Source organism: Thalassophryne amazonica, chromosome 14 (genome assembly GCF_902500255.1).
Source record: "Thalassophryne amazonica chromosome 14, fThaAma1.1, whole genome shotgun sequence".
Taxonomy (NCBI): domain Eukaryota; kingdom Metazoa; phylum Chordata; class Actinopteri; order Batrachoidiformes; family Batrachoididae; genus Thalassophryne; species Thalassophryne amazonica.
Window position 1 is genome coordinate 85346526 of NC_047116.1, and position 27534 is coordinate 85374059.

General features: G+C 39.4%; 1 protein-coding gene across 1 annotated transcript; it reads left to right on the forward strand.

Moving 5' to 3' along the window:
- On the forward strand, positions 1 to 27534 carry insig2 (insulin induced gene 2). Its single transcript, XM_034186596.1, has 7 exons — positions 1 to 129; positions 11575 to 11785; positions 15748 to 15920; positions 21429 to 21553; positions 21884 to 22050; positions 24905 to 25004; positions 25186 to 27534. Exons 2-7 carry the CDS (start codon positions 11664 to 11666, stop codon positions 25225 to 25227), a joined length of 729 nt encoding a protein of 242 aa, XP_034042487.1. The 5' UTR covers positions 1 to 129; positions 11575 to 11663; the 3' UTR covers positions 25228 to 27534.

Sequence of the window (27534 nt, forward strand, 5' to 3'; positions counted from 1 at the left end):
GCGTGACCATGACGTCATCGGGAAGCGGCTGTGACGTTTTGTTTTGTCTCGTTTAGCAGCAGGCGGAGATCATTTAAATGTCACATAAAATACAGACTGCTGACTGTGGAATGCGTCTCTTCATATAAGGTAAGATTTTATCGTTGTCCTGAATCTGACAGTCACACAAATAGCTTTTAGTGACAATGACAACCGTATTTAGTTAGCTGTTTAGCTAGCTGACCGAAACGAATTTGAATTCCAGATTAATAAAAATGATCAAATCATCAATCATGGCTCGTTCCTGTGATGATGTTCATATTTTATCTTTTTTATTTATTTATTTATTTTTTACCACGTCTAATTCTTGATAGCACTGAATGGCTTTTACGTGGGTAGTCAATCATTTATCCACGATGTTGACATAACCAAGTGATAAGTAAAATATTTATTGTCATCCGTTTTTTTTTTTTTTTATTGAATTCGAATGTATTTGTTTAACATCACCCTATTAATCCGCACTACAACAGATAGACATTCATACACAGATATGCACCAAACGTGTTGTTGGTGACTGTGTGAGCAACAGGTTAATCTCAGTGAATTAATGTTTGCTAAACATAATGAAAATGCTTCATTTAACCATGTTAAAAAATGTAATCGATTCTACACCGATTCAACATCAAAATATAATCTGTTTTTATTCATGGCTCCTAGAGGGTCACAAAACTTTTGAGAGTTCAAATCTCAAATGCCCTCATTTTATGTTGTACATAGTGAATTAATTAAAATTGAATTAAATCCAGTATCCTACTTTCAATGGGTTCTGATGCTTAGGTAAATGCCTCTTGAGTAAATTTGTGAATAGACAAACCGCTGCCATACAAGGTAAGAATACCTTACATTAAGTAAAAGAATCAATTCAAATCAAATCAATTTTATTTATATAGCGCCAAATCACAACAAACAGTTGCCCCAAGGCGCTTTATATTGTAAGGCAAAGCCATACAATAATTACGGAAAACCCCAACGGTCAAAACGACCCCCTGTGAGCAAGCACTTGGCGACAGTGGGAAGGAAAAACTCCCTTTTAACAGGAAGAATCCTCCAGCAGAACCAGGCTCAGGGAGGGGCAGTCTTCTGCTGGGACTGGTTGGGGCTGAGGGAGAGAGCCAGGAAAAAGACATGCTGTGGAAGAGAGCAGAGATCAATCACTAATGATTAAATGCAGAGTGGTGCATACAGAGCAAAAAGAGAAAGAAACACTCAGTGCATCATGGGAACCTCCCAGCAGTCTAAGTCTATAGCAGCATAACTAAGGGATGGTTCAGGGTCACCTGATCCAGCCCTAACTATAAGCTTTAGCAAAAAGGAAAGTTTTAAGCCTAATCTTAAAAGTAGAGAGGGTGTCTGTCTCCCTGATCCGAATTGGGAGCTGGTTCCACAGGAGAGGAGCCTGAAAGCTGAAGGCTCTGCCTCCCATTCTACTCTTACAAACCCTAGGAACTACAAGTAAGCCTGCAGTCTGAGAGCGAAGCGCTCTATTGGGGTGATATGGTACTATGAGGTCCCTAAGATAAGATGGGACCTGATTATTCAAAAACCTTATAAGTAAGAAGAATAATTTTAAATTCTATTCTGGAATTAACAGGAAGCCAATGAAGAGAGGCCAATATGGGTGAAATATGCTCTCTCCTTCTAGTCCCTGTCAGTACTCTAGCTGCAGCATTTTGAATTAACTGAAGGCTTTTCAGGGAACTTTTAGGACAACCTGATAATAATGAATTACAATAGTCCAGCCTAGAGGAAATAAATGCATGAATTAGTTTTTCAGCATCACTCTGAGATAAGACCTTTCTAATTTTAGAGATATTGCGCAAATGCAAAAAAGCAGTCCTACATATTTGTTTAATATGCGCATTGAATGACATATCCTGATCAAAAATGACTCCAAGATTTCTCACAGTATTACTAGAGGTCAGGGTAATGCCATCCAGAGTAAGGATCTGGTTAGACACCATGTTTCTAAGATTTGTGGGGCCAAGTACAGTAACTTCAGTTTTATCTGAGTTTAAAAGCAGGAAATTAGAGGTCATCCATGTCTTTATGTCTGTAAGACATTCCTGCAGTTTAGCTAATTGGAGTGTGTCCTCTGGCTTCATGGATAGATAAAGCTGAGTATCATCTGCGTAACAATGAAAATTTAAGCAATGCTGTCTAATAATACTGCCTAAGGGAAGCATGTATAAAGTGAATAAAATTGGTCCTAGCACAGAACCTTGTGGAACTCCATAATTAACCTTAGTCTGTGAAGAAGATTCCCATTTACATGAACAAATTGTAATCTATTAGATAAATGATTCAAACCACTGCAGCGCAGTGCCTTTAATACCTATGGCATGCTCTAATCTCTGTAATAAAATTTTATGGTCAACAGTATCAAAAGCAGCACTGAGGTCTAACATAACAAGCACAGAGATGAGTCCACTGTCTGAGGCCATAAGAAGATCATTTGTAACCTTCACTAATGCTGTTTCTGTACTATGATGAATTCTAAACCCTGGCTGAAACTCTTCAAATAGACCATTCCTCTGCAGATGATCAGTTAGCTGTTTTACAACTACCCTTTCAAAAATTTTTGAGAGAAAAGGAAGGTTGGAGATTGGCCTATAATTAGCTAAGATAGCTGGGTCAAGTGATGGCTTTTTAAGTAATGGTTTAATTACTGCCCACCTTAAAAGCCTGTGGTACATAGTAGAGAAGCTTGAATCTTCGACTGGACTGGGTTGCTTGTCGAAGATTCAAGCTTCTCTACTATGGAAACCACCTGGACAACTGAGAGCCTACACAGAAACTGTGGTACATAGCCAACTAATAAAGACAGATTGATCATATTTAAGATCGAAGCATTAATTAATGGTAGGGCTTCCTTGAGCAGCCTGGTAGGAATGGGGTCTAATAGACATGTTGATGGTTTGGAGGAAGTAATTAATGAAAATAACTCAGACAGAACAATCGGAGAGAAAGAGTCTAACCAAATACCGGCATCACTGAAAGCAGCCAAAGAGAACGATATGTCTTTGGGATGGTTATGAGTAATTTTTTTCTAATAGTTAAAATTTTATTAGCAAAGAAAGTCATGAATTCATTACTAGTTAAAGTTAAAGGAATACTCGGCTCAATAGAGCTCTGACTCTTTGTCAGCCTGGCTACAGTGCTGAAAAGAAACCTGGGGTTGTTCTTATTTTCTTCAATGTGTGATGAGTAGTAAGATGTCCTAGCTTTACGGAGGGCTTTTTTATAGAGCAACAGACTCTTTTTCCAGGCTAAGTGAAGATCTTCTAAATTAGTGAGACGCTATTTCCTCTCCAACTTACGGGTTATCTGCTTTAAGCTGCGAGTTTGTGAGTTATACCACGGAGACAGGCACTTCTGATTTAAGGCTCTCTTTTTCAGAGGAGCTACAGCATCCAAAGTTGTCCTCAGTGAGGATATAAAACTATTGACGAGATAATCTATCTCACTCACAGAGTTTAGGAAGCTACTCTGTCCTGTGTTGGTATATGGCATTGGAGAACATAAAGAAGGAATCATATCCTTAAACCTAGTTACAGCGCTTTCTGAAAGACTTCTACTGTAATGAAACTTATTCCTCACTGCTGGGTAGTCCATCAGAGTAAATGTAAATGTTATTAAGAAATGATCAGACAGAAGGGGGTTTTCAGGGAATACTGTTAAGTCTTCAATTTCCATACCATAAGTCAGAACAAGATCTAAGGTATGATTAAAGTGGTGGGTGGACTCATTTACATTTTGAGCAAAGCCAATCGAGTCTAACAATAGATTAAATGCAGTGTTGAGGCTGTCATTCTCAGCATCTATGTGGATGTTAAAATCGCCCACTATAATTCTCTTATCTGAGCTAAGCACTAAGACAGACAAAAGGTCAGAAAATTCACAGAGAAACTCACAGTAACGACCAGGTGGACGATAGATAACAACAACTAAAACTGGTTTTTGGGGCTTCCAATTTGGATGGACAAGACTAAGAGACAAGTTTTCAAATGAATTACAGCTCTGTCTGGGTTTTTGATTAATTAATAAGCTGGAGTGGAAGATTGCTGCTAATCCTCCGCCTCGGCCCGTGCTACGAGCGTTCTGGCAGTTAGTGTGACTCGTGGGGTGTTGACTCATTTAAACTAACATATTCATCCTGCTGTAACCAGGTTTCTGTAAGGCAGAATAAATCAATATGTTGATCAATTATATCCTTTACTAACAGGGACTTAGAAGAGAGAGATCTGATGTTTAATAGACCACATTTAACTGTTTTAGTCTGTGGTGCAGTTGAAGGTGCTGTATTATTTTTTCTTTTTGAATTTTTATGCTTAAATAGATTTTTGCTGGTTATTGGTGGTCTGGGAGCAGGCACCGTCTCTACGGGGATGGGGTAGTGAGGGGATGGCAGGGGCAGAGAAGCTGCAGAGAGGTGTGTAAGACTACACACCTCTCGCAAGAAGTGAAAGAATGTTTGAAAAAGTCAGTTTTTTTTTTTTTTTAACTGGTTTAGGAGGCCCTGCGATTTACACACCAGTGCGCCTTGTATACCAAAAATTCACAGGTTTGTTATTAATAATCGGAATTATAATGACTATTTATATAAAAGTTTCCCAAGAATAAAGCACTAAACAAAATAAACTCCAATAATAAAAGAAGAAATGCCAGTAAAAAAAAAATATACAACAATGCACAAACATCCCAAATTAATGCACTCATAACACAGAAAAAGGCACAACTTATACTCCTGAAAATATGGTAGTCATGAGGTTACTGGACATAAGTGTTTGGCATATATTTACAGTAGAACAAAGGTCCAAGTCTTGAGATTCCTGGTACTACCTGCCTCACTGTATGGTTGTGAGACTTGGACACTAACCAATGACTCAAGTAAAGGACTTGATGTCTTTGGTACTAGGTCTCTTCGGAGGATCCTCGGGTACTGCCGGAATGACTTAATATCAAATGAGTGGTTAATTAGGGAGCCTAAGATGAGGAGTATCACCTGCATTGGAAGGGAGTATCAGTTTCGACATTTTGGCCATGCATAGAAAACCTGTGCATGGTCCAGTGGCTGGAGAAGGCCAAGGGAGCACCCACGATTCAGATACAGTAGATAACTATTTTAGAGAAGTGGGGATGGAATGGCTGTCTGCCTGGGTGTTGCCATCAGGGACCCAAGATGGTTCCATGGTGTTTAGATTTTGGTGGTGTGGAAGTGTGGAACTAGGGCATGCTCCCAGACATAACTTTATATAGTTTCTGAGCAGGTAGCTCAGTGGAATAAAGAATTGGGTGTAGACCTGGGTTTGATTCCCAGTTTCACATAATGAGTAAGTACCCATTCTGAGTACAGCCGAAAGGATGGATTTTTTTTGGGGGGGGGGGGGGGGGGGCAATATGGTACCGATATTGGGGAGTAAAAAAAAATTACGATACCAATATATCTGCTTATTTATACATAAAACATGGCTCTTAATATTTTACATTTTATTATCAAACCCTTATGACCGAGAAATGTATTTGAGGCTTGATGTTTTACAGTTTAAACATGAACTTTGTGGTCAATAACTATATAACCAACAACCAAGCAGCATATGTCACACTACTTTCACTCAGATTGGCAGTTACCATAGTTGCATAAACTAGACTTAGGTTGTTGGATATGGAGCTAGTCTGCCAATATGTAGACCTGGGTTTGAATCCTGCTCATGCTACTTGTCTGTGTCCTTGGACAAGACACTTAATCTGCATTGTCTCAGTCCACCAATTTCAAATCAGTTTATTTATTTTTATATAGCACCAAATCACAACAAAGCTGCTTCAAGGTGCTTCACACAATTAAGGTCTAACGTTCCCAACCCCTAGAGCAAGCACACAAGTGACAGTGGTAAGGAAAAACTCCCTCTGATGATATTGAGGAAGAAACCTCAATCAGACCAGACTCAGAGGGGTGAACCACTGCTTAGGCCATTCTAACAGTTACAAGGGTTTTACAAAGCTGAAGAAATAGAAAGTAGGCAGTCCATGCAACATTAAAAACAAAGTGCATTGTTGAGGTGACCACTCAAGCATTTACACTACAGACAGAGGGTCATCCAGTGCCTTGGGGTGCAGGGCCAGAATTAATTCATCATGCAGTCATCCACCTGTAAAATGGGTATCAGCATTGGCTGGGTAAGTAACCTGCGTTGGACTGGCTTCCCGACCAGGGGGCGTCGTAGACTATCATCTGCTTAATGCTACAGAATCTGGAGCTAGGCACCAGCAACAGTGGGCCTCAGGGCCTACATAAAACTTACTACTTCTTATTCTTCTAAGCAAACAGTACATTTAAAATATTTATATTTACTGTTGTTAAAATATTATACATAAAATATTTTTACAACCCCTGGCAATAATTATGGAATCACCGGCCTCGGAGGCTGTTCATTCAGTTGTTTAATTTTGTAGAAAAAAAGCAGATCACAGACATGACACAAAACTAAAGTAATTTCAAATGGCAACTTTCTGGCTTTAAGAAACACTATAAGAAATCAAGAAAAAAATTGTGGCAGTCAGTAACGGTTACTTTTTTAGACCAAGCAAAGGGAAAAAAAATATGGACTCACTCAATTCTGAGGAATAAATTATGGAATCACCCTGTAAATTTTCATCCCCAAAACTAACACCTGCATCAAATCAGATCTGCTCGTTAGTCTGCTTCTAAAAAGGAGTGATCACACCTTGGAGAGCTGTTGCACCAAGTGGACTGACATGAATCATGGCTCCAACACGAGAGATGTCAATTGAAACAAAGGAGAGGATTATCGAACTCTTAAAAGAGGGTAAATCATCACGCAATGTTGCAAAAGATGTTGGTTGTTCACAGTCAGCTGTGTCTAAACTCTGGACCAAATACAAACAACATGGGAAGGTTGCTAAAGGCAAATATACTGGTAGACCAAGGAAGACATCAAAGCGTCAAGACAGAAAACTTAAAGCAATATGTCTCAAAAATCGAAAATGCACAACAAAACAAATGAGGAACGAATGGGAGGAAACTGGAGTCAACGTCTGTGACCGAACTGTAAGAAACCGCCTAAAGGAAATGGGATTTACATACAGAAAAGCTAAACGAAAGCCATCATTAACACCTAAACAGAAAAAAAACAAGGTTACAATAGGCTAAGGAAAAGCAATCGTGGACTGTGGATGACTGGATGAAAGTCATATTCAGTGATGAATCTCGAATCTGCATTGGGCAAGGTGATGATGCTGGAACTTTTGTTTGGTGCCGTTCCAATGAGATTTATAAAGATGACTGCCTGAAGAGAACATGTAAATTTCCAGTCATTGATGATATGGGGCTGCATGTCAGGTAAAGGCACTGGGGAGATGGCTGTCATTACATCATCAATAAATGCACAAGTTTACGTTGATATGTTGGACACTTTTCTTATCCCATCAATTGAAAGGATGTTTGGGGATGATGAAATCATTTTTCAAGATGATAATGCATCTTGCCATAGAGCAAAAACTGTGAAAACATTCCTTGCAAAAAGACACATAGGGTCAATGTCATGGCCTGCAAATAGTCCGGATCTTAATCCAATTGAAAATCTTTGGTGGAAGTTGAAGAAAATGGTCCATGACAAGGCTCCAACCTGCAAAGCTGATCTGGCAACAGCAATCAGAGAAAGTTGGAGCCAGATTGATGAAGAGTACTGTTTGTCACTCATTAAGTCCATGCCTCAGAGACTGCAAGCTGTTATAAAAGCCAGAGGTGGTGCAACAAAATACTAGTGATGTGTTGGAGCGTTCTTTTGTTTTTCATGATTCCATAATTTTTTCCTCAGAATTGAGTGATTCCATATTTTTTTCCCTCTGCTTGGTCTAAAAAAGTAGCCGTTACTGACTGCCACAATTTTTTTTTTCCTGATTTCTTATAGTGTTTCTTAAAGCCAGAAAGTTGCCATTTGAAATTACTTTAGTTTTGTGTCATGTCTGTGATCTGCTTTTTTTCTACAAAATTAAACAACTGAATGAACATCCTCCGAGGCCGGTGATTCCATAATTATTGCCAGGGGTTGTATACGAGGTCTGTGATTTAAAAAAAAAGCGGTCCTTTTTATTTTTTTCAAAAAATAAATGGATTTGATTTATATGTTTTTACGTCAGACAAGCTTGAACCCTCGTGCGCATGCGTGAGTTTTGTCATGCCTGTCGGTGACGTCATTCGCCTGTGGGCAGACTTTGAGTGAGGTGTGGACTCCCCCTCCCGTCGGAATCTCTTTGTCTGAGAAGCTGCAGGGAGACAACGTGCGTTGCTTTATCAAATTTTTTCAGGACCTGTGAGGGATATCCGTGTGGACACTATTCAAGAAATTCAGCTGGTTTTCGGTGAAAAGTTTAACGGCTGATGAGAGATTGTGGAGTTTCTTTCGCTTTAAGGACAGCCCACAAAGCGGATCGGCGCAGCGCGGTCGGAGGTGGCATCCGTCTGGCTGTTTCGAGCTGAAAACATCCTAATTTAAGGCTCTGTTCACCCAGGTCGTCGTCAAGAGAACAGAGAAGTGTCAGAAGAGGTCAGCATCAGGAGTTTACCCGGACATTCCGCTGTTAAAGGAGATTTTGTAATGAAAGAACGTGCGGACGTTCGCGCCACAGGAAAAACACCTCCGTGTTGAAAACCATTTGTAAAATTCAGGCGGCTTTTGATGGCTTTCAACAAGTGAGTATCTGAGAAATAGTTTAACAGCTGGGCATGTTCCAACTTGTCCGTTAAGGTTTCCAACGGAGGTGTTTTTCCTGTGGCGACCCCCAGGCAGTCGGGTCCGGCCCAACATGCGAATCTGCCTGCACGTTCTTTCATTACAAAATCTCCTTTAACAGTGGAATGTCTGGATAAACTCCTGATCCCGAATTCTTCTGAAAGTTCTCTGTTATCTCACGACGTCTTGGGTCCACAGAGCCTGAAATTAGGAAGTTTTCAGCTTGAAACAGCGAGACAACGCCGCCTCGGAGCGCAGATTGCTGTCAGGCGCCGTGGGCCGTCCTTAAAGCGACACTAACAGACCAAAATCTCTCATCAGCTGTTAAAATTTTCACCGAAAACCAGCTGAATTTATTGAATGGTGTCCACTCAGTTGTGCCTTACAGTTTTTGAAAAATTTTTTATCAAACAAAGCAGCAGTCTCTGAACCATTCCTAAACAATGAAAAAAATCGACGAGAGAGTGGGCGACTCCTCACTCAAAGACTCCCCACAGGCGAATGACGTAACCGACAGGCATGAAAAAACTCTTGCATGCCCACGAGGGTTCAAGCATGTCTGATGTAATCACACCTGATTCAAATCCATATAGTTTTTGAAAAAAATAATAAGGTCCGTTACTTTTCTCACAGACCTCGTATTAAATAACATTTTTGTAGTTGTATAGTTTTGTGTGTGTGTCTTGGTGGTTTTTGAACAGCTTTTGGGCTGAAAACCATCAGCTGTATCTGGCAACACTGATGATGCTGCTAACAGAACATGGACACATTTGTGAGAAATAAAGTTAAAAATGAATTAAGATTCGTGATGCATGTCATTTTTAATAATTCCTCTGTAAAGGTGATTTTCCCCACTTTATGTTGTTCAGTAAGAAGTTGTAATTTTGTATAAATTACAATGATGAAAATAAATTCCTCAGGCGGGGGTGGGCTGCAAAAAAAAGTTTGGGAACCATTGCTGTACACCAAGATGAATACCCATTTAAACTGCAGAAGATTCCAGAAATCAATGTAATTGCTTATAAAAGCTTCTGATTGACTAATTGTCATAATTTGCGGCTAAATGGGAACCTCTGGCTGTATTTAAGCACCTACCTGAAGAAGTAGTGCTTTTTTGCTTTTAAGAGCACAATAAAATGCACCCAAAAAATACCTGAAGAATTAAGCAAAGGCTTTGTATTTCCGCTTAAAGTTCATTGATTCTCCATTTATATACTATATAAATGAATCCATGCATTTTAAATGCAGTGCCCACATACTTTTATACATCCTTTATTTTTGGCATGGGTGTTGAATAAAAAAAAAAATCTGTTACATTAATTTATTAATTTCAATTTATTAATTTATATAGCGCCAACTCACGACAAAGTCGCCCCAAGACGCCTCACACAATTCACAACACAAATTAATCTAAAATCAAAGTTAAAAGCAAGAAAAGCACAATAAAAAGATAAAACACAGTAGAATAAAAAGAAATTACAAAGCAAACACAAACAGATTAAATTAATGATAAGACAGTCTAAAAAAGTTGGTCTTCAGTCCACCGTGTCAGACTGCCTAATAACAGCAGGTAGATCGTTCCACAGAGTCGGACCACGGTAGGAGAAGGCTTTATACCCCACAGACTTCTTGTACATTAGAAGGCATTGTCACTAGAGGGTGTTTCTGACGATATCAAACATGGTGATGGTTGAAGAGTTTTAATAATGTTTCTACTGCAAAAGAGATGATGGCATAGGTAGCCATGCAGATGGAGGTGCTCTGTGAGGCCAGTAAATACTTTACAACAAGCTTATGATATGATATGATTTTATTAAACCTCCAATGGAGACATAAAACACATGATAAAGCATTACAAAACAACAACATGATAATAACAAAATAGAGATGATCTGGACTAGAATGGAGACAAAAGATTATTGACCATTGATATATTGTGACTAGTAAACAAAAAATACTTGACACTGTCAAAGATACCACACTGTTCTCAAACGTAACGTACGTTTACATACACCTTTGTACGAGTTCTCACAGAGATATCTGGCCAGCGATATGTTGTACTTATTACATGTTTGAATAACAGCAGAGACTAAATTCTTTTGACTAAAGTTTCACCTTTAAAAACGCGAGTGAGAAGATATTTACATAAAACATGAGTACATGAAGATGACAAAAACATAGACTTAAACAGAGAAAGCTGTTGCATCTCAACATAAGTGTGAACCCGATCTATGTTTAGAGCCTGAAGTAGTGGAACATTTTTACAATATGACTTAACACCTAAAGCAGATTTAAGAAATTTTGCCTGAGTAACCTTGAGCTGATTCATTACGGTTTTACCCTGGTATATACACTCAAGACCGTATGTCAACACGGTCTAATACTGCTTCATGCAGTATTAGATTTTTATATATAAAAATCTCATCAATCATCAAAATCATCATTGCTGTCTTCAGTGTCACCATGAGTTCTTGTGCGTAAGCTTTCAGATAACTGACAAAAATAACCATAACATGAAGGCAGAGTGTGGACGGAAGGCTCTCTCTGTGTCCAGACGTAATTTACTGGAATGTATTATTTTCTCTCTGGAGCTGCCTCAGTTTCAATGGAGCAACTTGCAAAAGTCTTAAGTATCATAATCGTTGCACCGATGAGTTGATTTACAATAAGGGAGTTTGCTTAGTTTGTAGATAGATTTTAAATCTATTTATTTATTTTAATAATTAAAATTTTGGGGTGTTGTTTTTTTGCAGAGTTTGGCAGTTTTTTGCCTTTTGTTTTTCAGCTGTCCTGGGATGACTTCAGAGGACATCAAGCTCATCATTGGATAAAACATCATACAGTGTGGCATATTTCAATGTTCAAGTGTTTTGAATGTCTTTAACACTGGCGGCTATGAGTGACAGCGCAGTGACCAGAGACCAGCAGCGGTTGTTGGGGTCCAAGCAGATATCACATCATTCCCCGGGCCCCTATATCTCGATAATTACCAACAGGTTAGTTATGCATCTGCAGCACATTAGCCAACTACTATAAAATTTATTCCATCTGACTATTGGTCTCTGTGTTATTCAGTCACTGTATTACCACAGATATCACACAGCTTCTGGCTTTCATTTGCTTTGGACTCTTCAGCAAGAGTAACATTTTTCCAAATTGGGTTTTCAGATTAATTGGGATTGGGTATAGGTGGATGATGAATGAGCTGTGTTGCTATGGCAGTGCTGTCCAAAGAATGTGACAAAAGTGTAACCATCTCCACATATTCATTAATATGTTATCTACTTCTGTTTGTCCCGTTGTGGGTTGTAGTCGGTTGTAGCCATTACCAGTACAAATTGACTGAGACACTGTGCTCACCACAGACATTCTGTACTTGATTTCTCAATTATTATGCAGCTGAGATAGTTGTAGTGTTTGCACAGGGCCTCACACAGTCAAGTTCTTCTGGTTTATTTCTACAAGTGTATATATGAGGTGTGACTGAAAAGTTCTGAGCCCAACCAAGAAGAATCCACAGCTGAATTAATGTAATGCTTTATTTTTCAACATAATCCCCATGTAAGTCCACACAGTTTTTTTTCAGCATTGCTGCAGTACCTTAATATTGTTATCATAGAAGGTCTTATTCTGCAGCTCATGGAAGTCATACACTGCAGATATGACATCATTATCAGTATATAATGCTCCCAGCAAGATGTTCTTTCCATGTTTGGAAATGGGAATAAGGTGGGTGCGGAACAAGTTTGAAGCCACATTCATGAATGGCAGCCATTGCGATGACTGACGTGTGGACTGGAGCATTGTCCTGGTGAAACAGAACTCATCAGAGTGTTCCACACCACTTCTACTTTATTTTCTCATGTAGCTGTCACAGAAGGGAAGCACAATAGGCCCCATTGATAGTTTGTCCCTTCTGGAGATAGTCCACCATTATGATGTCCTCAGCATCCCAGAAGACAGAGGCCATGACCTTTTCAGTAGCTGAGACAGCTTTGGCTTTCCTCAGCAGGGCAGAACCCATGTTTCCATTGCTTTGACTGTTGTTTGGACTCTGGTTCAAAGTGATGGACCCAGATCTCGTCCATTTTCATGAAAAGTTGCATGAAGTTATCTGGATCTGCCTCAAAAAGCCAAAATTTCTCCCTGGACATCTGGAACCTTGTGTACTTCTGATCGGCCGTGAGAAGCCTTGGGACCTACTGTGCTGAAAGTTTTTGTCATTACCGGTTCTTCCATCAAAACCGAGTAAAGTCTCTCCTGGTGAATGCCTACAGTAATGGCTATGTGATGCTTACTCTTCTGTCAGAGAGGACCATATCATGGATCTTCTGGATCATATCAGTTGAGGTGGCAGGTCTTGGTCTTCCTGAACTTGCTCCATCTTTGAAACGTGTTCTGCCCCTCTTCAATTCAGCTGTCCACTCTTTAACTATAGCATAAACCAGAACATCCTCCCCTAATGTCATCACCATGTCCTCATGGATCTCCTTCCGAGACATTCCCTTTTTCGTGAGATACTGAGCTTTGTTCATTTTGCCAGTCTGACACACTTCACTGAAATATTGTGTCTGCAGCATTGCACCCAATGCATCACACCATCACACATTCTCAAGAGAAATGTTAGTTTCTCAGAATGTATGGAGAACCACGCCCTACTTTTTCTGGGTCACACTCAAAATGTTTCACTCACCCCTTGTACATAACTGGGATTTTCAAAATACTTATGTATGCACATAGGTATTTGGATTGTGACTTTGTTTTGGCCCAATGAACAATTCAGGTGCTTATTCTCCTTCAGGTCTTGATGGATTTTGATTCTGATGGTTTGTTTGGTTCATCTTAGCACCGCTCACAATTTTATTTTTTCCTCGTAGAATTCAGAAAGTTAAAATTTTAGGCAAAATACAGACTTATTTTGTGGTGAAAACTGAAATTCACTCAGAATGCTTCTTTGCCTTCAGCTCTTCCAGTCATTTTGATTGATTCCTCTAAGCACTGTTCACAGTTCTTCCTCAGAGAATTTTGGGGAAAATATTGAGTCTTTGTGGTGAAAACAGTGAAATTCACCAAAAATGCTCCTCCTTCAGTTTCTGATAGATTTCAATGCTGATGGTTTTCTATGATTTATGTAAGCACTGGTCACAGTTGTTTCTTGTAGAATTTTAAATTAGGACGGTGAATTTAGCCCCAAATAGGGCATGTTACTGAATTGCATGTTTGCTGAGAGAAAATTCCCCAAAGTGACACACCATTCAAGGGAATTTTCACATTGTCAAATATTTGGAAGAGAGCTTCATCAACCAGCAGAAATCTTGACAGCAGTGTTTGAAATTATCGCCCAACTGCTGCAAATTAAATCAGAACTTTTCACCTCATAGTTCAGATTTAATTCAAAGGTGTATTTACACAATAGTGTAAATGCTAAAATGACAACTATTGGTAAAGAATTATATTTACAGTGCCTGTCATTTCTTCAACTAGTGTGGGAAATAGTTTGGAGAATATAAACCACTTAAGTCTGAGTCAGTGACACAGCGGTTGTAATCTCCTCTAGCCCACCACAGTGGAGATGAAGGGAAACGATCAGTGTGCACTTATAGTTTACATTTTCAGCTTTAACTCAAGAGGTTTAACAAATATGTCGCCTTTAACCATTCAGGATCATGTTGGCTGTTTTTATTTATTTATTTTGTTTTCTTGAGACAAGTCAGAGGATGGATACATTGATCACTAAGAAATACAAACATATGGTACTGTTTAGTAAGAGTCTGATCTTTTTTTGCTTTAGTGGTGATAGTCCAAACACAAATCCGTCTGAATCCACACTTATGCAGGAGGTTTTAGCAGGTGTAATGGGGGCAACAGCCTCCCTGGCTTTTAGAATTTAGAATCTGTGAATGAGAAACACACGGGTGTAAATATGACTGAGCTATTAAAGAATATATGGGAAATAAATTAATCATGGATCACTACAAATACGTACTTTGATTTGAAGAGTACCAAGTAGTCACACAGTGGGAGAAAAGAAATCCTTTTTATTAATCACGATTCTTCATTAATCATTTAATTATCAGATTGCAGAATCACTCAATCAATCGCAGAAACCTCAGAATCATTATTGAATCATATATATATCACTATAAACAAGATACTGGTCTCTGTTGTGATATTTTAATTGCAAAGAAAGAAGAAAACATGAATAAAATCATGATTAAAGCTGTTTCAATACCAAGGAACTAAGGATTAAGGCCTTATTATTAGGTAAAGAAATTCATTGCTTTTTAAGGACCCGCAAGAACCTTGTTCCTCATCTCCTTTCACTGTCCCTCAGTTTTTGAGAACTTCATACTCCAGACAGATTTTACAGACAGTATTGTACTGTTTGTGTTTCTTAATGAGTGATGTAAATGAAGTCCAAGACCGATTCAGGGACTTAGACATGTCCATGTGTCCATCCTCTGTCTTGTCTAAAGAAAACTGGCTGTAAAAATGATGGTTTGTATTATAAATAACCCTTACATTTAGTTTGTTCATTTATTTATGGCCTTTGAAAATGGACTGTACATAAAATGTCTGTATTTTCTAAATAGTCACTGTGATATTTTATTAAGCCCCTTGAATTAAAGATGAAAGTCGACACTACAAGCTCAGCTTGTTTCATTTCAGCTCCATCGTGGCGGTGTACAGAGGCAAAATTACAAACCTTGTCAGTGTCCAACTACATAAGTAACATTAGATTTGGGGAATAATTTAGCCTTGGATACATAAAATAAACGCCATTACAGCATTCTAGGAGGCATTTATTTAAACTAAAATTTAGCTTCATGCAGTTTTAGATATTCTGTGACTTGCTGCATTGCCATTGAATTCTTTTTTTTTTTTTTTGTCATGGAGATTTTTCAGGTGAATTTGGGTGTTTGTATTTGATCAGTGTTCTGATTCTTTGTGTTTGTAGAACCACCAACCTGGTCATCAGAGGGGCCATGCTGTTCTCCGTGGGCGTCTTTCTGGCCTTGGTGCTAAACTTACTTCAAGTGCAGAGAAACGTTACTCTCTTTCCCCCAGATGTCATCAGCAGTATCTTCTCATCTGCCTGGTGGGTGGCGCCCTGCTGCAGCACAGCCTCAGGTACTCTGCATGTCGAGAGCCATGTGTCCACATTCCTTAAGCCACTTTAATTTAGTCTTTAATGAAATGTCAGGAAAGATGAGATGAAAGCAGAGTTATGAAATGAGGTAGAGGAGGTTCTAGTGGTGGTGCATGGTGTTAATATCTCACACTTTTTTGTTGCAGATCCACACCCGAAACGTAATAGTCTCCATGTTCAGGCCAGACCAAGTGTTTCCAAGTTTTTTGTCAAATTTGGCTGATTATTTTCTGAGTAATGTTGCAACAACAACAACAAAAAAATACATCTCTTGTCCTTTGCATTGGGATTAATTTACTGTGCAGTTTTTTTGTTTATGGCACACAACATGTGGAGCTAGACTCCCTTCAATACTTTGTCTATTTTCAGGTTCTTTCATTTTTGCGCAAATGACGGCATCTGATCAAACCTCATTCTGTACACATTTGAAATTATTGTACACAGTGTCACTATTCGGAGGACATCTCATCTGTGAAAATTTACACTAATTCATATAAAATGTCAATTTAGAAGTTGGTGGTGTTTTCTGTGTAAATGCAAATATGCACTGATCTCATCCTGCGACAGTGATTCAACACAAACGTATATCAGTACATTTTCACTTTTAGGTTCATGTTTCTGAAGAAAAAGGTTAAATTAACCAATTCCATTTATGATGTCAAATATTATGATTGGAATAATCCGTTCACTCGCTTTAACTGCCCGACTCGCATTTCGTTTTTTCTCCTCAGACACAGACAGCAGACTGAGGGGTGTGGCCATGCCTCGTGCACAGAGCATGGAACTAGAGTGACACAGTCTGGAAATGAGATGAAACGCGAGTGACTTATCAAAACAAATAAGCATGTTTCCACTGCTTTGACTATTGTTGCATACATAATTTAAATGGAGTCCAACATTTCTGTAGGCCTTAAATAATATTTATTGTTTTCCTGTAATAGTGATATGAAATTTTGCAAAATTTTAGAATATACGAGGTCTGTGAGAAAAGTATCCGACCTTTTTATTTTTTTCAAAAACCATATGGATTTGAATCACGTGTGATTGCATCAGCCAAGCTTGAACCTTCGTGCGCATGCGTGAGTTTTTTCACGCCTGTCGGTTGCGTCATTCACCTGTGAGCAGGCTTGTATATATACAAGCCACAGAGCCGCGAATGGCGCGGGACAAAACCACAGGAATTCGCGCGTCAGGACGGAGCCGCATGGCGCAAAGCAACGCCGTGATGAAGCCTCACAGGACATGTTCTGGTGGCGGTTCACGGTGGCGCATTCCTCCGCTCCTTTTTCCATGACAAAAACTCCTGTAACAGTGGAATGTGCCGAAAAAGTCTTGATGTCCATGTCTTCTGCCATTTCTCTGGTAGTCAGACGACGTCCCGGATCAACACAGCCTTCACTTTGGAAATGATCTGGTCGTTTCAGCCTGTCGATCGCCGCTCAGAACGCGGCGCGCTCTCAGCCGCTGTGGGCGGTCTTTAAACCGGCTGTAACACTCCTCAATCTGTATGATCCCCATAAAATCGTCCCTGAAAGCCATCTGAATTTAGCGAATGGTGTCCACCTGGCTGTCTCTCACAGTTTCTGGAAAAATTTGATGCAGCAAAGCTCCAGATCATTCAGACATTTCCCTGACAATGAAAATCCGACGAGGGGGGTGACCAGTGCTCACTCAAAGCCTGCCCACAGGCGAATGACGCAACCGACAGGTGTGAAAAAACTCACGCATGCGCACGAAGGTTCAAGCTTGGCTGATGCAATCCCACGTGATTCAAATCCATATGGTTTTTTGAAAAAAATAAAAAGGTTCGTTACTTTTTGGACAGACCTCGTAGTTGCAGTTTTGCTGAGAAAACGTGCTGCACATCTTCATGTAATTTTAAAGGTAGCATGAAGAAAATGCCACTCTTTGGTTTTTGAGTTTTTTGGCAGAAAGACTAACTAGCTAACAACCATACAACAGAAACACAAATTTGAGCCTTACAGAATTATAGTATAGAGGATTAATGCTTTAATAAGTGAAGTGTTTTTTATTTTATTTTGCTGAATTAAACACGTCTAAATTACAGAAAGGAAAATTGGATTATACATAATATTGTATGCTGTTGTGCAATTGTGTGTAACGCCGTTTGTGGTATGTGCGAGCTGTTTTAGCAGTATAACGCTGCACACATCACTCTGCCTGGCATTATTGAAAAATTGTCCCGAGTTTTCAGCTGTGGAGGGAAATGCAACGTGGCACTCGCTGCTCCCTTGTGGCTCAGCACGAAGCACAGCAGCCTGCAGCTACCTTCTTCCCAAGACACCCTGCTGCTCCTGCAGGAGTTTGTCATTTCTACTTGTTGCTGTCACTCTGCAGCGCCCCTCCAGTGGAAGTGCTGCTGCATTTTGTTGACAGTGCAGAAATTATAATGTTTTGAAGTTACCTTAGGCTGAATAAGTGAATTTTTTTTATTGTTGCCATGTGGCACTGCATTTTTTTTGTATTTAATATGTATTTGGGAACTGAGTTAAAAAAAAAAAAAAAAAAAAAAAAAGGTTGAATGTAGGGTTGCACATTTTGAAGAAAAAGTCATATTGCTATTGTTGTGGAAAATATTGTGATTTGTGAAATATGGTAAATGTGTGTTTATTGTAATTTATTGTATAAACCCCAAATCCATAAATTTTCAGAGAATGTTCCGATATTAGTCATTTTGCTTCTGTATGCCACCACAATGGAGTTGAAATGAACCAACCAGGCGTCCTTGATTCTTTCAGCCTTGATTCAGGAGTTTAACAAAATATCACATTAATCATTTAGGAATTGCAATCATTTTTATGCGCAGTTCCTCCATGATCAGATCCCATATTAATAATATGATAATTATTATTACTGATTATTGTTAATTGATTGATTATTGTTGATACAAATCATCGCATGAACATGTCCAAGTCACTGGAGGACTGTGTGTGAAAGAGGCTAGTGAGGAAAGTGATCAAGACACCCAGACAACTTTGAAAAAGCTGTGATTGGGGAAAGTGTCCACAGTGCTGTAAATGGCTGTAATTTGTAAGTGGTTACTATGGTACAATTGACAGTCCTTGAATGAAAACAAGCTACCATACAAACACATTTGGCATCTTGATTGTTTAATTTCAACTCCATTGTCGTGCTGTACACAGGCAAACCTACAGAAAAGATTACACTGTCCAAATATTTATGGACATGACTGCATTTCTGTTATCAAAACGTAATGAACAAGCGCTACAAAGTGCTTTGTAACATTGTTTTGCAACTCAAAGTGCAAAAAGGTGATATGTAGCATCTCTCTCTCTCTCATATATATCGCAGAACTACACGCAGAATACATGGTACGACCCTGCACAGTATGATGGAAGGCGGGGTCTTTCTTCCCTTTCAGGAAGAGGCGTGGCCACATAGCCCACAGCCTGCTGTGTCTAAATCAAACAGAGAAAAACATCCAATTCCTGAACGTTTAACATTTGCACTTTGTGTTAGTGTCTGATAGCAGCTCTAATGCTGCTCACTGATTCAAGATACTGTATGTAAAAAACAAACTTGTACCAAACCGTGACATCCAAGCACAAATTTTGATGCGCAGAATTCCTCCACACGTCTGTCTCAATGTGCCGAAAAAGTGCTGATGTCCACGTCTTTTCACAATTCCTGTGCTAGTCAGACGACGTCCCGGATAAAACACAGTGTCCAGTTTGGAAATGAACGGCACATTCCACTGTTACAGGAGTTTTTGTCATGGAAAGAGGAGCGGAGGCTTCGCACGTCGCGGCGGTGCTGCATGGCGCACAGCAATGCCGTGATGAAGCCTCACGGGACATGTTCTGGCATGTCCAGGCACATCCACAATTTCTCGGATAATCACTCGATGGCAAAACCACCGACAGCTGTCTGAACACCATCTCAAAGCCGTCCTGTGAGACCAAAATGGAGGTGGTTTTGTCTCACTCCAGTAGCGAATCCATCGTGATGCGCGAAGCCTCCGCTTGGCTTTCCATGACAAAATCTCTTGTTAAAAGTGAAATCTGCCGGAAAATGGTTGATGTCCAGCTCTTGTGATAACCAGAGAAAGTGCACACGACGGTCCCGGCTCCACAGAGCCATCCGTTTAGAAATGACCCGGTGGTTTGTGGCTCTTGATGGCGGCACGGAGCGCGGCGCGCCGAGTGTCCTTAAAGCCGTCCTTAAAGCTGTAGTAACAGTCCTTATTCTCTGTGAAGCCCGTAAAATTTTCACCGAAAGCCAGATACATTTTTCGAATGGTTTCCAGCTGCCAGGCTCTAACAGTTTCTGAAAAAATTCTGATGGGAAAAAAAGCCCAAATCATTGCGCCATTTCCTGACAATGAAAATCCGCCGAGGGGGTGGACCACTCCTCACTCAAAGCCTGCTCACAGGTGAATGACGCAACCGACAGGCGTGGAAAAACTCACGCATGCGCACGAGGGTTCAAGCTTGTCTGACGCATTCACACGTGATTCAAATCCATATGGTTTTTGAAAAAAATAATAAGGTCGGATACTTTTCTAATAGACCTTGTGTGTGTGTGTGTATAGATATATATATATGTATGTGTGTGTGTGTAAAAACCGTGACATCCAAGCACAAATTTTGAACTGTTCTGTGACACCATATTGTATGAAAAACAAAAAAGGGGAAATTTCACACTTTTATAGTTATCTTTACAATGAAAGTGTTAAGAAATTTGTTCTAGTAGTCTATGATGACTTTTTCACCTTTTTTCAGCATCATTATATGCAAATATTGCCGTTTTGTGCTTGTCCCACACCCAGACTTTTGATCTTCAGTGATAAAAATGAATGGTAAAGAAACGTTTTTTCTAATGTTTTGAAATATCTCTGAATAAAATATCAGTAAAATAATCAAAACATAATTGGGGTATTCAATGTCATACAACTGTTATTATTTTTTTTTTTTTTAAACAAAATGTAGTTGTCCCACACTATTGCCGTAATTTCCACCACAACACTGTAATGTCCCTTTAAACAGTTTGTATGAAAGATTGTTTGGGTAGTTTCTATGGAGTTAAACAGTGACATCAGAGCACATGTATATAGCGCCAAATCACAACAAACAGTTGCCCCAAGGTGCTTTATATTGTAAGGCAATGGTGTGGTGGAAATTACATTTACAAGGCCAATAGTGCCCGTAGTTAAAGAATCACCCATATGTGTGTGTGTGTGTGTGTGTATATATACTCGTATGTGTATGTATGTATGTATATATATATATATATATATATATATATATATATATATATATACAAGGCATGTCTGTGGAACAGTAAAAGAGTGGCATTTGTATGTTTGTTGACTATTCCATTTTTAGCCAAACCATACCACTGAACATGTTGGGGTTTTGTTGTTGCAGCAGTGAAAACTGGATGCAAACAGCTCTGCTGTTTGCTGCTTCTCTTATTGTTTTTTTTTTTTTTCCTCCTCATCCCCTCAGCAATGATTGGGCTCTTGTACCCATGCATCGACAGCCGTCTGGGTGAGCCACATAAGTTCAAGCGGGAATGGTCCAGCGTGATGCGATGTGTGGCTGTGTTTGTGGGTATCAACCACGCCAGCGCTGTATCCTTTAAGATAAATCTATTGTTCTCTGAGTCTGAAATCGTTCTTTATACTGTCCAGAAAATGACCAGTACTGAGTTTTTTTTTTCCCACATGCTAATTTTGCCATATATATATATATATATATATACATATACATACATGTATGTGTGTGTATCTATCATGGAAACAGGTAATGGAGTTTCAGTGCTAAATTTAGTGTCATACATTGTAATAACTAGAGAGAGATTTTGTTGGCTTGTCCTCCGCTGCATTACATCACAGCTCTGTAAAATAGTTTCTCAGCTGTTCAACACTGACTGCCTCAGTCCTTGACTTTACCTTTGTCAGAAAGTGGACTTTGCCAATAACATCCAGCTGTCTCTGACGCTGGCCGCACTCTCTATTGGCCTCTGGTGGACCTTTGACCGTTCTCGCAGTGGCTTCGGCCTGGGAGTCACCATCGCTTTGCTGGCAACTCTGGTGACCCAACTCCTGGTCTACAACGGAGTGTTTCAGTAGGTTCAGTCAAAGCTAGTTGAAATCAGTTAAGTCTACACAGGCGCAATGTGACTCAAACTGTATTTAAAAAAAAAAAAAAGTTGGAAAGCTACAGGTTGTCATGATCTTGCTTGACAAATGCTTGGCTGTCTGGAAGGAACTTTGGATTACCTCTCTACCCCAATTGGTCGTGAAGATATGTAAAATGTGATTTTCACACAACATGATTTCATGATGACATTGTGATGTTATCACAATGTGACTTATACCATTTGACTACAAATACCTTACTGATTGATTTAAGCTTTGCATCATCTTTCTAGCTATACTGGTTTTGGGGATATCCTGGAAAATGTGTTTATCTTAAATTTTGACTTCATTCTCCTTGACCATTGACCAGTCTACCCCCAAGGTTAATCGCCTTAAGACACTCACCATGGAATATTACTACTAAGTTTATTGAAAATCTGATCACCTGTCTACAAATTATTTTGTGTACAGACACATGAGCAATTGCAGTAACTTGTGCTACCACTGGTGCACTGGATAATGATGAAATTTAAGAACTCTCATCTGAATTCATTGTTCCATCAAGTCTCACAGTGCCTGAAATGAATACTGGTCTTTCTGACTGACATTAGGGATTAAAAGTGGTTCACACAGGATGAAACATAACCTTAAGAATATTAAAGACTGTTTGTTGGTTTATCGGTCAAAATCACTGCATTAACACAGGCATGTACAGTGTCTTCAACTAGCCTTGGCTGACTAACCTTTTTGTTTTTTGAGTCATGTGATTAGGCACATAGGACCGTTTTAACTACGGTCTTCTTGCCTGTTCTGTTTCAGGGACTTTACATTGTCTAGATATGCTTTTGTTTTGCAGAAATGTGTTATGTTGAAAGGGTGCATAAAAATGTGTCCTTGGGAATCTCAAAGTCCGCTGGCTGCTGCTGTTAGGTTTGCTGAATAAAACACTGGATGTTTGCAGGTTAATATAACAGGATTCCGTGTTAGACATCAATGTCAGACGTGCACCGATTAGACAGAAATTCAACAGGAAGGAAAGTTCATGTGTATAGTTTTTATCCCCCACTGGCCATCTGTCCATTCGCTCATCTCTCTGTCTGTCTTTCTGTCCCAAAAAGGGTAAAAGTGTTCTGAAATAAAGTCCTCTCACACTTTTAGGAGGAATTTTGTGAAACTTGATACAAGTCCTTGTTATAGGTTGGTAATACGCATATTTTCATATTGTTCCAGTTGGGCCCATTTTACCAGAGTTATGGCCCCTGATTGATAAACCAGAGCCTGTATCTGCGAAGCAACTCAAAATCCTCTCAAAGAGCTCCTAACTTAGCCTAAAATTTCCTGGCAAGAAATCCTAGTCTAAGAGAGATTCAAGAGGTGTCTGAGAGCAACTCTGGGCAAGGAGTTGACAGAAACTCCTATCTTAGTAAGGAGGCCGGGTTGACCTCGTTGCTAGGTATGACGTGGTCCTGTAAGAGCTGTGATTGGTTGTCACAGAAACGGGAGGAGAAATAATAATAATAAACAAATGTGCTGTGTGCTCTTGGTCATGAATGGACCATGAAATCAACCGATTATATAACCTGAAATCTATTAAGAAATATGTAATTATGAAAATGATTTAATGTCATGATGATGAATCTCAGCAAAATTAAATATATTGTTGCACAGCTTGAAAATGTTTGCATGTACGTCACTGATATGCTGAATATTTTTATTAAAACCGTGCATGCGTGAGTGTATTTAGTATATCGATTGTAAGTACATAATGTAATTGTAAATATGTTAATACATGCTTGACACAAGAAAGTGAAAACACTTATTTGCATTGTGGTCCACTTAAAAATCAAATGACAAAATAGAAGTAAAAACAACAATATTAATAATACTGATAATAATAAAATAATGATTATTAATAGTGTGTATGTGATAACAAGAACCTAAACAATATATAAATACATTAAGACAGTAAATTAACATAAAATAATTACATAGAGGGCAGCACGGTGACTTAGTGGTTAGCACTGTTGCCTCACAGCGAGAAGGCCGTGGGTTCAATTCCCGTGGCCATTCTGTGTGGAGTTTGCATGTTCTCCCCGTGTTTGTGTGGGTTTCCTCGGGTGCTCTGGTTTCCTCCCACATGCGGGTTAGGTGGATTGGACTCTTTAAAATTGTCTGTAGGTAGGTGTGTGTGTGTGTGGGTGTGTCTGTGTTTGTTTGTCTATTTGTGGCCCTGCGACAGACTGGCGTCCTGTCCTGGGTGTACCCCGCCTCGCGCTCTATGACTGCTGGGATAGGTTCCAGCCCCCCGCTACCCTTAATTGGGTAGAACATGAATGAATAATTACATAGATCAAGCGGGTAGTGTGTTACTGACTCACTGTCATCCTACATATGGAGAATATCTCTGCTTCCTCTGTTTGTTCCACCATCTTCTCTGCGTAAGACACTCTTAGGATCCTTAAAGTCCTCCTCCCTCCTCTTAGCAGTTTGGAACCATAGGAGCTCTCTTAAGGCCTAAGGTGCTTTGTGGACAACTTTCATCTTACCAAGGGAAGATTCTAAGAAATGTCTAAGATTTTTCTTAGAATAATGCCACTAGGAGCTATTTTTAGCCTTAGGCTGCTTCGTGGATATGGGCCCTGTACGCTGTCAGTTTCATGAGTTGGTTCCTGCATTCTGTAATTAGCTTCTCTCCCATTTTTGGAGGAATTTGAGAAACTCCTTGAAATGTTATCAGAATATAACAAGCACTTGTACCAAAGCAGTATTTGCCAGCGGGGGATATTGTGCTCTCGGAGCATTCTTGTCACATTTGTACTTATGTGCGTCTTCTCTCTTCAGGTATACTTCTCCCGATTTCCTTTACATTAGATCCTGGTTACCTTGCATCTTCTTTGCCGGGGTGATAACTATGGGAAACATCGGGCGGCAGCTAGCCTTGGTAAGCAAATGGAATTATTTCAGTACAGCTGATTTTCCAAAAAGAGTGTCATGTTGCTAAAGCAAACATTTTAAATTAGATGAAGGAATGTGATCCCCTGTAAATGGGGGGAAAATGGCCATGAAGGTTAAGAAGGCTGTCCCTCTATTGGTGTTTGTGTTGTTTTTTTTTTCTTTTCCAGTATGAATATAAAATCAATCAGGAAAAGACCCATCAGGACTGAGGGATGTCGTGGTCCCATCAGGACTCTGCTCACAGTGACATTCTGGGGCCTGCAGCCTGGAGCCGGCAGCGGCTCAGCAGCTGTCATACCTACGCAGCATTGATCAGGACTGGAGGATGTGGATGATGGCAATCACACGCAGCACACGAGTTGTCTTCCCAGTGCGCCGCCTGGTGCTTTTCGTTTTGCTGTTTGGACGAGACAGTATGTTTGACTGACTTTCTTTGCCCAGCTGTGATCTTGAGGCGATGCTAGACTACTTTATAGACTGAACGGAGCTGAGCTGAAGAATGTGTGGAGTTTCTTCTCCTTTTGGTGCAGTTTATCTCTACTTACCTGGAGAAAGGATTAGCGCCACGCTATCGGTCTTTGGCTCGGTTGTGCCAAACACAGACACAGGATCAGTTATTAACTCTCCTTATCTGCTAATGCTTAATATCTTTTACATGTCAGCAGAGAATACACTAGTTATCTCACATATGGAAAGATATATATCAGTGACCCTTTTTTAAAAAATTGTGCATAATTTGCTCAGTTTCACAATTTTATTTGAAGGAATGGTAACATGACTTGTATGAATGCGTTACCCGCTGAGAGGACATCAGGTGTTCACATGATGTATCTGCAAGATTAGACACTGATAAGAAAGTGAAAATGAAAGGATAATGTTTTTCTTAGGGGGGTGGGTGAGGGGAGTGCCATTATTTTGGCTCTTTACAAAGATATTGAGTTCCTCCCAAAATGCTGTCATCTGTCATGAGAGATAAACATTTGTGGGACATCAGCTGAACATATTTTCTTAAAATGCTTCAGTTGGTGAAATGCTTTATGTTTAAAAAGAACTCTTTCAGGGAGTAGTATTTTTCTAAAAGTATTTAGCCTTTTGGAATGACACTGTAAAAGCTGTGTCAGTTCTCTTCAAAAACAAGAAAGTTAATAATTATGAATAAGTTAATTTAAAAAATCTTGAAGGCAATATAATTTGGACATCATCTTGTACGATTTTTGCAATTAATGTTAAAGAGGAACTATGCAACTCTGGTCATTTTTTTTTAATGTTTCATCATTGTGTTTTTTGGTCACATTTTTCTCTACAGAGCTTCTCCTACAGTTCAGGAGTACATATGTCACAAAACTGTTGTAAAAATGCACTGTGTGCCCTCCCCCTTCCATTCTTTCCTCGCTGACCATGTGCATTTGTTTATAATGGAGCCAATGAACGCGATCCATGAACCATGTCAAGAAAGCAACAATATAGAGGAATGACAGAACTGAGAATTTACTTCGATATACTTAGAAGTGTAACAACAAGAACACTATGTCTGAATCTGTTTTGCATGCCTCTATCTTTTAGCTCTTGCTATTCCACGGAAGACCAATTGAGGTTGACCTGTGTGTGACACCTCGCTCTGTCACATGGTCTTTCTCTCTTGCTTGCTTCCTCCAATGACAACCCCCCCCCCCCCCCCTCCAAAATTGCAAGGCTGGTTTTTTGTTACAAGATGCTTGGTGGTGCAATTAGTCCCAAAATGTAAAATTAAGGGAAAAATATTGCATAGCGCCTCTTTAATGAAGAATTTGTAAATGTACTGCAGACGCTATTGACTGGAATGTTGTTATAGATTACACAGACAGTTTGCATAGGCAGGTCCATAAGTATTTAGACTTTGTTTGTCTCTATATGCCATCACAGTACAGTTAAAATGGAACAATCAAGATGTGCTTAAAGTGTAGACGTTCAGCTTTAATTCAAACAAAAATATCGTACTGACTGCTCTTATACAGAGTCCTGCTGTTGTCAGGGGCTATAAATAATCAAACAACCAGGAGCATCTGTAACACCCCTTTCCTCAAATGTGTGTGTATATTGGGTGTGGGGTGGGAGGGATGCAGTTACAAAAACTGAGTGAATAGGATTAATGTTTAAGATGCAGTCTATAAAGTGTTCAGTCTGTTAAGAATCCTGACTACTATTTAGAAATTTTCTCAAAAGTTTGGTCTGTTTGTTGAGCTGCTGGGGGGGGCCATTGAACTGATTTGTATATCGGCTAAGATGGCTGGCTGTATAACTTAAGGACTTACTTAGTTGTAGAAAACAGTGAGTTATGTTGTTTTTAAGAAAACAAAAACCTCTAAAAAGCAGTGTTTAGTAATAATTTCTTTGAAGGTGTGAAAAGCACACCTTCATTGTGTTTTCACAGTGGAATGGTTTTATATATAAAAGAGTTTTATCAGTTCATCCATGTCATCTGATACCTGAACATGTACAATTTGTTTTACTGTAATAAAGAAGACTTTGTTTTTGTA

What these genes read in the sequence shown, in the direction of transcription:
- insig2 (XM_034186596.1), top strand. Translation starts at nt 11,664, where the DNA reads ATGTCTTTAACACTGGCGGCTATGAGTGACAGCGCAGTGACCAGAGAC. An exon ending in ATCTCGATAATTACCAACAG is followed by an intron (nt 11,786 to 15,747) that starts GTTAGTTATGCA and finishes TTGTGTTTGTAG; the next exon opens with AACCACCAACCTGGTCATCA. An exon ending in TCGGGCGGCAGCTAGCCTTG is followed by an intron (nt 25,005 to 25,185) that starts GTAAGCAAATGG and finishes TTTCTTTTCCAG; the next exon opens with TATGAATATAAAATCAATCA.